The 17,039-nt window shown below is 46.7% G+C and overlaps 2 protein-coding genes across 2 annotated transcripts in view; both read left to right on the forward strand.

Moving 5' to 3' along the window:
* Positions 1–721: 721 nt before the first annotated feature.
* Positions 722–5,199, forward strand: rom1b (retinal outer segment membrane protein 1b). The gene is made up of 5 exons (XM_037461488.2): positions 722–1,432; positions 2,221–2,463; positions 2,682–2,869; positions 3,334–3,580; positions 4,212–5,199. Exons 1-5 carry the CDS (start codon positions 1,286–1,288, stop codon positions 4,461–4,463), a joined length of 1,077 nt encoding a protein of 358 aa, XP_037317385.2. The 5' UTR covers positions 722–1,285; the 3' UTR covers positions 4,464–5,199.
* Positions 5,200–6,242: 1,043 nt separating this feature from the next.
* The window catches only part of ccdc88b (coiled-coil domain containing 88B), a 28,501-nt gene continuing 17,704 nt past the window's right edge, over positions 6,243–17,039 (forward strand). The window contains exons 1-12 of the mRNA XM_037462212.2: positions 6,243–6,484; positions 7,492–7,640; positions 8,201–8,309; positions 11,741–11,810; positions 12,025–12,083; positions 12,284–12,367; positions 13,209–13,349; positions 14,080–14,225; positions 14,608–14,689; positions 15,201–15,359; positions 16,391–16,537; positions 16,695–16,881. Of these exons, the coding sequence (XP_037318109.2) occupies positions 6,425–6,484; positions 7,492–7,640; positions 8,201–8,309; positions 11,741–11,810; positions 12,025–12,083; positions 12,284–12,367; positions 13,209–13,349; positions 14,080–14,225; positions 14,608–14,689; positions 15,201–15,359; positions 16,391–16,537; positions 16,695–16,881 (1,393 nt within the window). The 5' untranslated portion in view covers positions 6,243–6,424. The remainder of the gene's footprint in view (positions 6,485–7,491; positions 7,641–8,200; positions 8,310–11,740; positions 11,811–12,024; positions 12,084–12,283; positions 12,368–13,208; positions 13,350–14,079; positions 14,226–14,607; positions 14,690–15,200; positions 15,360–16,390; positions 16,538–16,694; positions 16,882–17,039) is intronic.

Below are 17,039 nucleotides of genomic sequence, written 5' to 3' on the forward strand. Positions count from 1 at the left end.
TGTTCTCCTCCAGACTCGTCACATACTGACCACTGGTCAGGACTCTTTGAGTTACTTTATAAGTCAAGGATGAGCCCCACGAATTAAACCAGCCTGGTAAACTATATACTAGCTTAGGTTCAGGCAACATCGTCACTTAGATTTAAATTCAGATTTTGTATAAACAATGCAAGTACAGAAAATAGGTCACAGACATCAACAATGCAATTCCAAAATAAGTCTGGGAGTTATTAGTTGTTTCTCACACAGTTTCATCTAAATAACTTTACATTGGCAGAAAATGTAACTTTCTTTATTTTCTTTCTTCTCTCATTAACTTTATTGTGACCCCTTCAGAATTATCGTATTGACGTATATCTCCACCTGCTACAACAGTAAAATACTGCTTACTGATTCATGTTTTTTTTACCTACTTGAATAATGACCTGAATACTTTGATGTAAGTTGTTTTGGGGACAGTGTAAGTCATCCTCTCTTATATTACTGTGTAGTACACAATAAAAAAAAATTGATTCACTTGATCTCTTCTTATTTCTCACACTCCTGTTAACTGCGTCCAATGAGTTTCAGTTTGGTCTCTGTGTCATAATAGTCCAGCCGTCCATCATGTGTCCATCAGAACAAGTTTGCTGATCACACACTGGCCTGCTTTCCCATTGGCCCCTGGGCTTTAATAGGATCCCAGAGACTCTGTTTGGGGGATTACGGCTCCAAACTCTCGACTTTGGCCAGTCTCCGTGTCCTCCAGCCATGGGAGCAGTGGTTTAGGGGGTCAACGCACAGACCCAAGACCAAGAGGGGGGTCAAAAGACATCGATGTGACGACCAACGAGGGGAAACCGTCGTTTCTGGAAAAAGGAATACTTCTTATCCCTCATGTAGTTCATTATTTAATTATTATCTGACATTTCTCATGGTTTGCGGCACTGATTTGAAACGCAAAATATTTTTGGGGACAATTCCGGCATCCGGGTGAAAAGCTTTTGGATTATCTTCTGAAGGTCCACTGTGTCCTTTTACCATCTGAGGGATATACCTGCTTATCCCCTCCACCTGGAACAACTTAGTTGAGCTCAACCTGCTAATAACAGCGCAAGGCCTGCAGAGACCACCGCGTGGCACTGAAACACCCTCGTGTAACCCCCCCCCCCCCCACGGTGGCTTCGTCTCTTTAGATGCAACTGGCCTCCTCTGGATTAACACTCTTTTTTTTTACCTCAACAGACCGAACTCTTTGTTTTTTCTTCTGTTCTTCTCGGCGTTGATCCGTGCGTGGTAGCGAGCCATGCTGCTGAAGATAAAGTTCAGCCTGCAGCGGCGGGTGCATCTGGCCCAGGGCCTGTGGCTGCTGTCCTGGATGGCAGTGATATGGGGGGGCGTCATCTTCTGCCTGGGGGTTTACCTGAAGACCGAGCTGCTGCGCAGGGCCGAGGTGCAGAGATGGAAGCACACTCAAATGCACACTGAATTACTCCCAGCGTAAAACGCTAGAGTTTGATCACTGGATTCATTCAATTAAAGTTACGCAAACATACGTTTATGTGCTCAGACTTTGAACTTTTCATCGTGCCACTGCGTATCAGTGACTTTTATTTAAACTTAGCTCTTCAATTTAATCCGCAAATAGAACACCGCAGCGCTCACGATACCCGTGCAAACACCCTGGCACACTCGTGCACGTTAAGCCGCGAGGACATCATGTTTTAAAACCATTTTGTAAAAATCAACATTTGTTTCCGAAGTCATTGGGTGGTTCAGTGCGTATTGAGTTTAGGTAACGCGACAAGCAGGTGAAGGTCACGGCCTTCCACCAGCTGTCATTGTGAGGGATCGAACACTGATTGATTTGGATGGGGTCCATGTTGTGATACCCGATGGGCTGCACAGGAAACCTGCAAGCTTCAAAGTATATATAGAAACATACACAGTTTGTTTTTCGAACTTTACTGCAGATAATTGACTAACCTGATTATTTCATAACCAGAGACAGATTTAATTGTCCTGAACTGACGTGATAGAAATGACAGAATCGTTCTGTTACATAATTCGTTTTTTGATCCTAATCTTAAAACAGCAATAGGGCAAAGGCACTATATTGTTGAAACACAATTATAGACTCATCACATTGCACATTGCGGTCTCTGCATCGCACATCTCAGCGGCCAACCAAAGCTGTTTGGCTGAAGACGACAAAGTGAGTTGTGCTCTGGCTTCCTGCAGGTGATGGACAACACGGAGATCCACGTGGTGCCCGACATCCTGATGCTGGTGGGCCTGGCCTCCATCGGCGCCAACTGGCTGGCCAGCCGCGCGTGTCAGGACTCGTTGGACCCGAGCCGCTTCCCCCGCTGGAGGGTTCCCCTGCTGGTTTGGTTCTCCGTGGCCGCAGTGCTGTGTTGTCTGCTCGTCGCGGTTTTCGTGCTCAGCTACGCCCTGCAGGGAAGCCTGGAGGAGTCCCTGAAGGTGGGGGTTGGGGGGGGGGCGGGGTCGCACAAAATGATTGTGATAGATGAGGAGGGAGAGGAGGTGTTAGTAGATGTCAGATTTCGTCCACAAGCTAAACACACAAATGAAACTTTTCAGATTAGAGACTTTGACTTTGAGCAGATATGAACAGAAATCAGACATCGAAGACGTTGAAGACATCAGACAGACGTCTGTCTCTTTCTCTCCACCGTCAGGTCGGCCTGAGGAACGGCATTCGCTTCTACAAGGACACGGACGTGCCGGGCCGCTGTTTCCAGAAGGAGACCATTGATCGTCTGCAGATGGAGTTTCGCTGTTGCGGAAACAACAACTTCAAGGACTGGTTTGAAGTTCAGTGGGTCAGCAACAGATATTTAGACTTCACCTCCAAGGACGTCAAGGAGTGAGTGAATCACAACACGGGGGGCGGGGGGGGGCGGGGGGTGGGGTGTTTATGAGGTCGGCGGTGGCAGGATGAAAAAGAAGAAACTGGTCTGTTGAGGGGTTTGCAGGAAAGAGAAGATAAATCTAGATGAATGACAGACGAATAGACTTCACATCCAAAAAGGTCAAAGAAGAGAATGATTTTAACGCAGTGTTTAAAAATAGATCTGGCCTTTACTTTTGAAGAGAATGACAGGAAATGGATGGAAAGGTAGTTCATGAAGCAACTAAAGAAAGGGAATTGGTGCAAAGGACTCAGTGAACAGAAAGATTTTGAGCATGATGACACTTTATCAGGGAGAAGCGGCTCATTTCTCACTAAAGCAAAGTCTGTATCGAGCTAAAAGCCGGGCCTCTAACTCTCCCTCCCCCCCGTCTCCCCCCCGCCCCCCCCCCCGTCTCACCCTCCCCACCTGTCTCCAGCCGTATTCGGAGTAACGTGGACGGCCGCTACCTGTTGGACGGCGTTCCCTTCAGCTGCTGCAACCCCACCTCCCCTCGCCCCTGCATGCGCTACCACCTGACGGATAACCACGCCCACTTCAACTATGACTACCAATCGGAGGAGCTCAACCTGTACGGCCGCGGGTGCAGGCAGGCGCTGACCGACTACTACATGGAGCTGATGAACTCCACCGGCCCCGCTGTGCTGTCGGTCATCTTGGTGCAGGTGCGGTCACGGAGGTGTTAATTTAACGAATCACGGCCACACACACAAACACACACACACACACACGTTGGAAGGATAAGTGTCTGAGGAGACAAGCACCCTGAGAGGAAACTTTACACACATTGATTTTTGTCTTTTAATCAAACATTTACTTTCACAAATAACAGTATTGACGGCACAAACAAAGCAGGCCTCCGGCTGGAGCAGCACCCCCCCCCCCCCCGTGCACGTGTTCCACAGTGCATCATCGCACACCGCCCACAGCCAAACATACAATCCATACTTTGAAAGGCTCGGCGCGGTGGGATTTCTGGTCGTCCGGGACGATAATAGATGGCGGCCGTGTCGAGGCCTCAAGCAGATTTGTGGTTAATGTCTAATTTCCCATCCATACATTGAGCCCAAAGACCAAACAGAGGAGGGAAGAGAACGCGTCGGATGAAATTGAAGTGGAAATGTTATATTAATTCTTTAATGATACGAATAAATCTGTGATATAACTCAAATGAGAGTTGATGCTGACTGTGAGCATTTGACCTTCTCATTAGGGCACAGTCCGTCAATGAGATGCAGTTTTTAAACCGTTTTTTACACCAGTGGTTGTTGGTTCTCTCTTTCTCTCTCTCTCCAGATTTCGGTGCTCGTGAGCCTGCGGTACCTGCAGACGGCCGTGGAGACCGCCATGGTCCTGGAGGACCCAGCGGGCGATAGCGATGGTTATCTCCTGGAGAAGAGTGTGAAGGAAACCATTGAGGACCTCAAAACCAGAGCCCTGACCATGCTGAAGTTCGGGCAGGTCGACCCCGATGACCCCGAGGGGTCGCCTGAGGCCGCGGACGCCGAGAAAGATGAGAAGGATGCGGCCCCTACGCCTGGCAGTTAGGAGGGACGCGAACGTTCAGCTGGGGGGGGGGGGAATGGACGGTTTCTTGGTAGTGTGAATTGGCAGCTTACGGGTTAAAACCCCTTCGCCGCGACTCCATCGCACACGGCCAAAACGAGGCAATAAATATGGAATCTTATCAGTGCACAGGCATCACAGCCGCTCCTCTGTGGAGGATGTGTAACCATCACAGAGTGTGGCGAGGAGATGTGTAGTGCTTTTTGTTGTAGCTAGAAGAGAGTGCATTAACTTTTAAAGGGGTGTAGCGCTCACACACATACACACACACACACACACACACACATATTTAACAAGTTCTGACATTTGGCTCGAAGCTGGAAAAGCTGAAGTTCATTCTACGATCACTATAATATTCATCTCACGGCTGTAGAGTTTGTGCTAAACTGCAATGAAATGCTTGAGAACCTGTTAAAATGGCACATGAATTATAAATTAAAGGTAGACATTTTTGACTGCTTTGCAGCGTGGGCCTCCGTTTGTACCGTGTTTCATACGAAGCGAGCAGCGAGTGTCGGTTATCCGAGTTCAGTCAGGAGAGCTGGATTAACCGCGTGTGCATGTGTGCTGGAGTGTGGTGTCCTAAATGAAGCTGTCATCTCGTCTATTCTGGCAGCTCGGAAACAATCTCATAATCCTGATGTGGTTAAACCCAGAGCTGCTGCACCAGCAGAATCAGCACACACGCCGTCACAGAGGGACGCAAGAGGCGGAAGGACGCAACACGTTGGAAGTTATTTCACAAAGAATAAACGTTTTTTTTGTAGCTTTCCACTGTGTGCTCATTGTTCTTAATTAAAACAGAATAATCTCTGTGAATGGTTTCATTTTAGCAGCAAACATCAGCTCTCAGTGGTTGCTGAAAGATGCATTTTAATTAGAAAGCAGACACTGAAATGGTGTTTTTTTTAGATTTAGTCGTGTCCTTTAAAACGGTCAACAGTTCAGTTATTCATAATATAGTCGACAATGGGAATGTGGGGTTACATATATTATTTTACAAAGTGAACAGCCTATACAAATTTAAAAAGAAAAGAAGAGAATTAATGATGAAGTAATTGAAAGATGAAACCCGTGGGCCATTTGTGCAGATCCCCATGACATCAAAGATGACACCCAGAGTCGGGTTCGATACGGAGAAAGAAACATTTAAATAACAATGAATAAGACACGTCACAGAAAGGTGGACCCTAAATGACGCACATTGTACCGCAAAATAATGTTCACTGCACTGAAAGAGCAGCACCTAAATGAAACACGGGCTGCTGCTTCCACTTCCCTCCGGGGATTCGATTGTAGAAATAATGATGTAATGCATCACTTTTGAAACTGGCAATGAGGAAGTTTCATTGGGAACCACCGGAGGTCGCTGTTGCACAACACTTGAACGCGACTTGACGCGTGGAAACGGAACACGGTGACTTCCAGCTAATAAACGCCAGAATAAAGCATTTTCACCGGAGAACCGTGCAGATATTACCCAGAAATAAGACCCTTTTGGAGATATACGATGACATTCATTCAAAACGAGTTCTGCTGGTTCATTGTTCAAGCACACGACAGACAATTAGACCCAAATAACGTTCAAATCCAGATGATCTTATCTTATTTTTCGTATATAGTTAATCATTCAGTACATTAAAGGTTATGTTTGTAGCTTACTCAACGGGGGGGAGGTCATGTGAAGATGTCGGCTAAAAAAAAAGAAAAGAAAAAAAGACACAGCCTGTGACAAATGTGCCATTTTTGAAAATTCCGGTGTGGTTTAGAAATGAAACCAAGTGTCACACAGTCAAGAGAGGAAGCGACAGAGGGGAGAGGAAGGGCCACAGAGATGTCTAAATACTCCACCAGACCAACGACGGCTGCTCGTAAATACACGCCGCGTCGGTGCTGTTTCTAATGAGCTTTCTTCTGTGGTGTTACACGGCCGTCGTTACACGATGGACTCGAACATAATGGACATAATAGAAGAATTCATGGCAAGTGCGTTGGCGCAATGGGTATGTCATTTAACATTTGTCACTTTCAGCCAGAGGAGAGTTTCTAGAGGCACCGGGGGGGGGGGGGGGGAATAAAACGGACATATTGTGCACGTTATTTCCACTCACAAATATTTCCAACCTTTTAGAGAAGCCTGCTTCCCAGTTCCCTTCAGCCGAGTACATATAAAAGTACGAGTAGAATAAAGAGCAACCGATAGCATAGCATGTGGCTGTGTGGCTGTAAACAGCTCAACCAGCCCCCTACTTCTCCTTTTGGAAGCTTCCCTTGCCTCTTATTTAACAGCTGCCCCCCCCCCTCTGCAGTAAAGCTCCTACACTTCCGTGTCCTTGGTTTGCTAATAACTTATGTTGTGTACTCTAAATGAATACAACCCACTAACTGTGAATGGATTTCCAGCTGGGTTTTTGTTCCACGTGGGAAACCGTTGGGCCAGAAGAGATGATGCCCCCCCAATAAGAACAGATTTTACAATCTAATGTGACACTGGTATGAGCCTCGTGGGGATGTTCTCTTTATTGTTGTCCAAAGGGGGGGTCATAGGTCAGGGGCCTGCAGCAGGGGGGGCTTTGTTATTTGGTGAAGGACACCTCACCTTATCAGCTGCCTGTTTCTCTGTTTACAGACAGTGCAGTTTTTAGAAGGTGCAGGTGGGAATAAACCTCATTATATTGCAGTTTGCATTGGCACAGCTGATCCCAGCAGAGAGAACAGGGAGAGAGAGAGAGAGAGAGAGAGAGAGAGAGAGAGAGAGAGAGGTACCTTGGCTGCCATCCTGCTTGGCTGCCTGTCACTGTGAAGTGCTTCCCAGTGTGAGAGCACATATCCCACCTGTCCAGACAGGTGCACCGACTCAAGTGGCTTCCGGTGTGAAAATGTTTGCGTCGCTGTCTCTCTCTCTCTCTCTCTGTACCTTCTCCCTGCTACTGTCTCCGTCTCCCCTGTCTTTGTTGACCTGGCGGTAGACACAGACACACAAACACAATGCCTCCCCTGTCTCCCGCAGGTTCAGCTGTTCGAGAAGATGCTGGAGAGGGAGGACGGCGGGCCGCTTTACGGCCAGTACATGGAAGTCAACTCAATTTCCCAAAGTGCCAGGGATCGTTACGCGAGGCTGACCGACGGGGTTTTCCTCAACGAGATCATGAGGATCATGTAAGATTCATGGAGAGTGTCCAGCTTCGTGGTCTTCGTGGGACGGAAAGGGAAGGAAACAGAACAGATCAGATGAAAATATGATGACTTCTCCCAGTCAACCTGGGATGCAAGAGGCCTGTTTGAGCTTGATTTAAATAATAAAATAGTCTGAAGTGCACATTTTTAAACCACTTTTAACCAAAAAAGGTAAACCAAAAGAAAAGAAAGGGTTGTAACCTTGCAAAAATGTGGTTTAAAATGTGGTCCTTGAGTAAATTTACAAACATATATTTAAACATAGATATATGTATAAAATGGGAGATATATATATAATATATGTGTATATATCTATATATATAACATATAAGATGTCAAACAGCTGATTAATTTGGTTATTTCCACAAATAATTGAAGGTGGATTCCTGCAGCCTGCTTCTCAGGCTCATTAAAACTATTCACCCTGCTTCATTAAATGCACTGCAGCATGATAATTTCTCATTTGGTTTGCTGGTCTGTTTGGTCAAGCTGCTGCAAATAAAAAAAAAAAAGACCGTTTGTCTCTTTTGTGTTTGTCCCAGAGACCCCAACCCCAAAGTGGAGCAGCTCTACGGCAGCCAGAGAGATGATCACATGCCGAAAGTCCAGAACTTTTCTATTTTAAACCGACACATCCGAGCCTTCTATCAGGTAGGGGAGAGTTACAGGGGCAGCAAGGTCATTTCAAGGTGAGAGATAATCAAGCGCAAAACCAGAACTGATGGTCTGAGAAATGACAGAAAAAGAGAAATTCTCAGGATGTGTCGAGACAAAAAAAAAGAAAAGGGCTACGGGAAAGATTGCACGTTGGACTTTCCCTCATCGAGGAGACATCTTGATGTCTAACAAGGATCACCTGTCCGCGTCGTGTTTCGCGGCTCGTTGCGCTAACGTCAGGCGGCCGATTAACCAACCACAAGGGTCCACTTAGCAGCTCTCCGCCAGATGTGTCTCCAACGCGCACTGCTGTGGCGTGCGATTGAATGAGCACAAACCACAACAGGTCGACCCCCCCCCCCCCCCCTCGTCTAAACGCCGACGTGCCTGATGGCGTCGTATAACGCACTCCATTCCAAACGCAACAAAGAGCTTCATCCACCAAGCAGAGAGGGTCAGCAGGACTGATCGACATGTCACCCGTTAGCAGTCTGTTTAGTTCTTGTTAGCTGTTAGCCAGACTCTGCTGTCTTGCACATCGGTGTCACTTTTGTGTCGTAATGAACCGACGCACAGAGATGTGATGCCACCAGTGAACGTGTCATACTGGAGTCTCCCTTCTCGAAAGTCTGTACGTAGAATCTCAACGAAGCTTAATTGGGTTTTTGGCTATAGGTTCTGCAGTAAGGCAAGGCCATACTGAGGCCCGGACACACACACACACACACACACGCAAACAATTGATCGAGTGTGGACTCAAACAACCCTCAGCTGACTATAAATACAAAAGGGTCTTGTTGAGAAAGTCTAGAACATAACTCGGGGCAAACACCAAATGGTGAGGCGGAGAGAGGGGAAGCTGCTGTGAGGTTGTAAAAACAACACGATGAGGCTCAGGCTTCGCTCTCAACACACCCACATTTGGCTCTTTTGTAAGTTCGAAGAAGAGATAGAAGATAGAAAATGTCCATCGTCAGTGGACGTGTCACAGCTTATTATAAGGCGAAGGGGGGGGGGAAACAGCGGTAGAGTGAGAAGCTAAACATTTTAGCGGTTGGAGGGTTGAGGCAGGAAAAGTGAGTGAAAATCAAACAGCAATCTTGTGTATTTCATAATGTGAAAGACGCCTGCAGGCGTGCAGGAAGTGACACAATTCTTTCCTCACTGGATGATTCAAAGGCTTCTGTTCTCGGGCAAAAGAAAAAACCTCCCCAAGCACCAGTCAGGTGGACTGAACATGCGCCGCATGAGGTTGTCACACGACGCAAGAGAGTCTACAAGGTTTCACTTCCTAATTTCCAGTGAATCACTAATGTCCCCTGAAAGCTCAGAGCAGCAGTGAGCCGGGGAGCTCGGGTCCGTCGGCACCGCGGTCTGGGCCGGTGCGCTCCGAGCGGACGTTCAGTGCCACCTCGGTCGTGGTTTTACATCTTGCTGCCTTTGTTCGTCATGGAAGTTGTGTTTGTGGTTGTGGGTGTGCGTGTGAGGGACACACAACGACGGCAGTGTGATGAGTGGCAGACAAAGCAATAGTTTGCAGCTTGGTAGAACTTTATTTCCTCTGTGGTTTTCTCCATGACATAAATTATTATTATCGTACCTTGTTTCTTCTATGTCTATTTTTCATACTGTTTGTGTAATTATATTCTATTTGATCTGTTCTGTTCTATTCTGTTTTTTTCAATTATATTGTGTTATGTTCTGTTCATCTGCTAACCTTTTTTATTGTGTGGTTTGTCGTTCTATTCTAACCCTTTTATCCCGTCCTCTTTGCTTGCTTATATTATATTCCAATTCATGTCTCTGAGACACAGTATTCATCTGTCTGTTAATGGGAATTTAATTATTGTCTTCTAATGTATCGGGCCTCCACATATAAAGACCTCTGTCCTGACTGATGCTGAATACTTCGAAGGCTACTTAACCTCTAATACATTATTTTAAAATGAACACAAACATCTACAGATGAAATCTGGTATTTATGTTAATAAAGGAAAAGAAAAAAAGAGACACAGCAGACAAAAAAACTTCAAAATCAAAACCAGCACCAATTTAAAAAACATGGTGTTGAATTATTGATAGAAAGATTGAATTTGTGAAAGATAATGTTGCAGATTGATTTTCATCTCCTTCTGCGCCGTAGCCAGCAGCTTGAAGACAAATGTTATTTCAAACTCAGGTCTACTTTATACAACTTTATATTATCTCCTCAGACTCACTGAGAGATGAAGGCCAATATCCCGTTAGGATTCATATGCCAACGAGTGCTCCTCATGTCGTTAACCTCTGCAGGTTGTAGAAGCCCCACCTGTAAAAAGCACCAAACAGGTCTGAGCAAAACACCGAGGCAAATATTTGGGCTATTAGCCCCTTAGCACGCCAACAACAACAACAACAACAACAACAACAACCACAACAACAAGCAGCTTGTGCGTCTGATCTCTTGCAGGCGCCTGTGGGTCATCGTGAAGCACGAGCTGCACAATGACCAACACAGCGCCGCAGTAGACGACATGCTCCAGGCCCCCGCGGGGGCACCGTCTCACCCGCCTCCCGACTCGCACACAAATAAAGCGCCTGCCCCCCCCCCCCCCCCTTTTCTCACTATAAAACGTATGAATTGAAGTAAGAGGGAGGTGTAATTGGGGACTGTCTTCTGGTGGTTTTCCTGCGATTGATGGCGGGAGGATGTAAAGGCTTTCAGAGCAGTTGGGAGAGGAGCTGGCCAACATCAGAATGTGGCTCTTTGACAGAAACAGTTTTAATTAACAGAAAATGTTTGAGGATCTCGTAAGTAGGGAAATAAAGTATCAGTCGGACGACTTTGCCGCAGTTTCTTTTCGCAAAGTCATCCGTCTAATTGCACTGGAAGCCAACGTGGGAGGAGGCGCAGCAAAGCCCCGCGGGGTCCACGCCACAAATACATGTGCTCGCTGCCAGAAGAGCCAGGTTTCTGGAACCGGAGGATGTTGGTGGCTTCTGCCGTCCAGCTTGATTAAACCCGATTTAAACGCTGCCAGGAGATTAGTCCAAGATCTCGAAGCAGGAGATACAACTTCCCACTAACATCCAGTAATAAAAAACAATATGAATGTAGCTGTCAGGCTCCAGTGAATAATGTGTTAGTGGTAGTTTTCGTTGGTTTGGAGCTGGTTCTGGGTTTGGGCGGAAAACAAGACTTCTATTCACACATCATAACTCTTTTTAACCTATATTTTACATCTAGATAATCTAACCTTAAAGACTCCTTGACGAGAAGACGCTCTCATCAGACATCGGCTCTTTTGTGTTTGCACCACAGAGGGCGGCGGCCAGCTGGAAAGTCTCTCTGTTGTCCTTCATCACGGCTCAGTGGGGGCAGAAAGGCCGGAGCGGCCGGGCCAATGTTTTTTTTTAACCCATCACACTTTCATTCTGCTCATCAGGAGGACCTGCAGCAGTTGATATTGATGCCTCTCCCAAACGTCGCCATTCTGGGGCAGGACCCCGTAACAGGTACGAGATAAGCACACAATCCCATCAGCGCCTTGTCTCTCAGCAGCAAGAAACTAATTAGACTTCATACAACACAAGTCCGTATCCCTGCCATCTGCGAGAGACATTGAGGTTGTGCCGAGGTTGGCGATTGGGGGGTGGGGTGGAGATGATGATGGTGATGGTGATGATGATGACAACGACGATGACGGTGTATTTGTTCTCGTGCTCTCAGAAGCAGCCGTGGAGGAGCTCAGGCGACTGCTCCTGCTCCTGCTGGGATGTGCCGTGCAGGTGATCACACACTCACATGCACCGCCGGGCGCCTTTTCAAGGTTGATAGAGGCACCAGCAGGGTCGTTTCACTTAACCGTGACGGACCACGGTGGAAGGAATAGTTGTGGAATCCTAACGACTAAAGGCGAGCGCAGGGGTTTGCACTTATCCCGCACCTCCAGTTCACCTGACCGCGTGTTCATCCATTGTGTCTGCAGTGCGAGGAGAAGGAGGCGTTCATTCAGCAGATCCGGTCTCTGGACATTGAGACCCAGGCGGCCATCGCCGGCTGCATCCAGCAGGTTGGTTCGAGTCCAAATCAGACGTCGTCCCCAAATACGAGAAAAAAAAGGCTTTCAGCGACTGGCCGGTGGTGTGAGGAGATATAATGACGCTTTCTGTCCCAAAATAAGATCAGAGCAGAGAATCTCTTCACCGCCTGGCCTGTAGGCAGCGAGAGTGAAACTAATGCACCTTCTGCCGGGCGCTTCAAGTGAGCGTGAAAATGAGTTGCTTGTTATTCTACCGGCAGCCGTATAAGGACCTCTGCGTTCCCCTTGCTGCCACCGTAGGATGGATCCTCCACCTCTTCCACATCCTCCTCTCTCCTTCATCTTTTTTTTTTTTCCCCTGTCATTCTCCCCCATCCTCTCCGATGCAACTTAAATGCCAAATTGTACTGAAAAATACCCCCCGCGAATAATCGCCGGCATTACAAAAAAAACAGCATGTTGAATATCAGCGTGTCTGAATTACAGTAACAGCATGTTGCCCAGCAGCTCTTTTTGTGCCAGGTTTCTCAGCCTCATAAATCATAGCGGGGGAGAGGTGCTCTCCCCCCCCCGTGTGGATGGATGCTCCCCCCTGCTTGCTGTTCATGGACCTTCCACCCTGAGGACATTTCCAACCTGTCTGCATAATCATTAGTTTTGCATGCATTAGTCAGACACTCTTCCCCAGCAGTTACATTTCCAAATGAATGGGACTTTTTTTTATTTTTCTTCCGTTTTTTACAAACATACGCATCCCTGCTCGGTCATTCACACACTGCCTTCACACCGCCGGGACTGTTTGTCCACACTTCTGCCCGTGTTTGCACGGGTTGATGTTATCACGTGACCTGAGAGACTGTCCTCGCTGCAGGTGACTCAGGATCCTCGCGTGGTGCTGCCGCTCCGGTGGGAGGAGCTGGCCGAGGTCGAAGGTGCGGACTTTCAGCTGGTGTTCACCTCCATGGGCAAACAGATCCAAAACCTGCTCGCACAGAGAGACGCGCATCTGGAGGTATGCACGCACAAACATCTGCCGAGTGAGATGAAAAGATTTGATTGTTAGAAAGATGAAACCACAGCCGGAAGCTGGTTGGCGTAGTTCAGCTCAGCGGATGATGATGATGACGTCATTTTTGCTGCCCGTGGTACAGGATTTATCTCATTAAATTAACCTCAAATTAGGACGTGCATAACTAAGTATTTTAAATGCATATTTCATAACTTAAGCCGCTTAGACCTTCTTTTCAATGTGTGGCTATTATTTACCAAACACAGTTGTAGTAAGTCTGTCTTTAAGCAATTGAAAAGCAACCTGATATAACACAATCCAAAAAATGTTTTGGACTTGGACCTAATAATTGCACAAGGTTGTTGTCTTAATCTGATTCTGCCCTGAATTCAGATATTATTAAAGGGATTATCTTTGTTTTGGACGGTGAATACTGCCGTAAACCTTGAGCTACAACCTTGATAGAGCAGAGCAATGTAAAATATTTAATTACGATCAAATCATTCCACTGAATCAAATAAACTTGGATCTGTATGAAACAAGTCATTTTAAGTCATTTATTTTAGAAAGGTGTTTAGACACGATAACGACACAATCAGTTCGAAGACAACATTGATCACCATTTACTGTAAAAAACACATTTTGAGCACACAAACTATTTAGCTGAACTCTCATTCCCTCTCTAAATCTTTGTTTCTTTTCTTCTTCGCTTCCTGCGGCCTCGTCCTCCCAGAGGATAGCAGAGCTTTGTCGGGAGCGAGAGGCCCGGCCTGACTCACCCACGTCGCCCCTGGGTGGTCACAGCAAGGAGCCACCCCGAGGTCTGGCACTCCAGCTGGCAGACAGCAAGGCCAACCTCCGCCGCCTTAAACAACAACTGTGAGTGCGTGAGTTTGTGGGAGTTTGTGTGTGTGCGCGCACGTGTGTGTGTGAGAGAGATTCAAAAAAAAGTCCAGAGGACCTTTAGAAAAGTTGCGATAAAGGTCAACTTGAAAAATGTGCAAATGATTTTGTCACACAAAACTGTGAGTTGTTACTTAGCAACGAGTAAAATACAAATCAGGCACTCACTGCTTTGACTATATCACAAAGGTCACTGCGGGCCAATTACAATTTCTGCATATAAGTGTCCTTTTTTACCCTTTCCATTTCTAGCAAAGGTAATGTTCTCTCATTTTTTTTTATACAACGAATGTATCACCGAAATAAAATTGTTTACACAGAATAATGTAATATAGTTTGACTTTTTATTTGTTTTTAGGGAAGATAAAGGTGATCAGATATTGGATTACAACCTGGAGATTCAAACCATGGAGGACCAGCTCAAGAAACTTCACAAAGAGGTACAGACTCAAACTGTGTGTTCTGATTTAGTCTTTCCTCTGTTGACAAAGAAGATACTCCTGCTTTGGATTAGAGAGAAAAGCTGAACCTGTTTGGCAATGGCTGCATCCCAGGCCTAAACAACAGCACAGGCAGCAGCACAAAGCACAGGTGGCAGTTAATAGCCAATAAGTAAATTCTCCCGGGTCATGTACTTAGCCGCAGTTAAACAACACTCATTGAAGCCAACTGCAATGTTTCCCTGAAGAACTTTGGTCTTTAACTTCTCTCTCCGCTAAACTCACAGACAGTTTAGTCACTCAGCAGGAATGATACCAGATAACATCAGGCTTTAGACCAAAACCTAGTCCTAGGATTCAACTAAATCCAATGGGATAATTAACCCTAAACACATGAGTCCTGCACACACATACACACACACACACGCGCGCACACACACACCCTTCTTCCTGTGTTAGACTCTCTTCACAACCTCCCATGACCTCATCCGTCTCCTGTGTGTGTGTGTAGAACCGCTCTCTGCAGGGTGAGGTGAGGGGCATGCGCGCACTGCGGGATGAGCTGGACTGCGCCCGGGAGCGAGCCGCACGGGGCGAGCAGCTCCAGACTGAGCTCCAGAGCTGTAAACACAGATTGCGCAGCCTGGAGCTCACACGCACGCAGCTGAAGGTAGACACGCACACGCACACACCTACATACACGGCTCATTACACAGCCCCTTAAATAAGAATGCACGCATTTCAACAACATTTACACCCTGAAATGCATTCACATTGCTTCGGCAGTCGCTGTCTTATTTAAATCTCCCATAGAGAACCAAAGGAAACATTCTTACTCATCCTCCCACAAACATACACCCACAAAGCGACAAACTGATATGAACATTACCAGTGGAGGTCACTTCAAGAAGATCTCCCTTTTAACTTCCCAGAGAGAAAGTACTTACTGTTTTAAAGGAACACCAGTTTATCTCTAAAGTCATACACTCCCCCCTCATGGCCCTGAGCCTTTCAATCAGGAGCAAATATGAGCAATTTTGAAGCTCAAAGCCAGAAGACGAGATTATATTGTGTGATGTCACCAGTATTTACAGCCCGAAGCTGCTCCATTGACAAAGAGCAGGAGTACATCTTCATTTAGCTTTTACAACCAAATGAGATTCATGCTGAAGTGGTAGAACAATTGATACGGCAAAAAAGGGGCATCAGAGCATCTGGACTGTCGCCTTCTCAGTCTAATTCCATTCATCCTGACTCCATGCTGCATCTCCTTGACGACCAACATCAGCTGGCAGGAGGACCTTTTAGTTCGTACCGGTACAGTTAAAGTTCAACGGTCTCTTTAAAAAGGAAATCCCATCCCACACACATGAACAGATATACATTTTGTTATTACATCTCATTAGTCTTATTAGTCATATTAACATATTACCCACCAGGTGTAACCACCTTGGATGTGCTCACTTTTTGGTTTAATTTCAATTGCTTTCAGCTGCCACTAGTTTTGAGATCATCTCTGAGGGCGTCAGCAGCCCAAGACGCATGGAGCCAATGTGCTTCTCTCAGCAAACGTTTGCCTACCTGGAAAATGTCTGACAACATCGCTTTTTATAGCATGTGACGTTCGCGCCACCTCATACTGCCGCACGTCTCCCCTGTCTGTCTGTCTGTCTGTCTGTCTGTGCACGGCGCCCCCTGCAGGAGCAGCAGCAGCTGTGTGCAGCACTGCAGGAGACCAAGGTTCTTCTGGAGGAACAGCTGGCCGACGCCCGCGCGCGCTGCACCTCGTTCAGGGAGCTGGAGAGGGACAACATTCTGCTGCGCCACAGAATCATAGACGTGGAAGGGGTCGGTGTAATTTAATTATTGGGTTTTGTTTTAAATGCTTTGATGCCGGCTGCATGTGTGCAGCAGTAAGTGACCTGGTTGCATTTGTACACGCATGTGCAAAGCGGTGGCGTCTCATAGCGAACGAATGTGTTTGTTTGTTTGTGTGCGTGTTTAGGAGCGGGACATCGAGAGGCAGCGGGTGGACGAGCTGCTGGAGATGAACATGAGCCTTGAGGCGGACTTTAGGCTCAACAACAACAACAACAACGGCGGCAGCAACGGCGCTGCTGCGGTGCACGCGGGTCACGGACGTTTCCTCCAATCAGAACTGGACTCCGAGGAAGAGATGGTGGCCCTGATTGGTCAGAGCGCCGGCCTTTTCATTTAAGAAACTCATTCTAGAAAATATGACCCACAGGTTATCAATTGGCAATAACTGAATCCTTTCATACACTCTTTTCCTCCATTTATTTTTTCTTTTTCCCCCTTTTTCCTTTATAACATCTTCCCCCTCTCTCTC

The sequence above is a fragment of the Pungitius pungitius genome, chromosome 2 (assembly GCF_949316345.1).
Source record: "Pungitius pungitius chromosome 2, fPunPun2.1, whole genome shotgun sequence".
In the NCBI taxonomy this organism is placed as follows: domain Eukaryota; kingdom Metazoa; phylum Chordata; class Actinopteri; order Perciformes; family Gasterosteidae; genus Pungitius; species Pungitius pungitius.

Bases quoted from the DNA above. Each gene is read 5' to 3' on its own strand.
- rom1b (XM_037461488.2), top strand. From the start codon at position 1,286: ATGCTGCTGAAGATAAAGTTCAGCCTGCAGCGGCGGGTGCATCTGGCC. The intron at 1,433-2,220 runs GTGCAGAGATGG...GGCTTCCTGCAG, and splicing joins AGCTGCTGCGCAGGGCCGAG to GTGATGGACAACACGGAGAT. The intron at 3,581-4,211 runs GTGCGGTCACGG...CTCTCTCTCCAG, and splicing joins TGTCGGTCATCTTGGTGCAG to ATTTCGGTGCTCGTGAGCCT.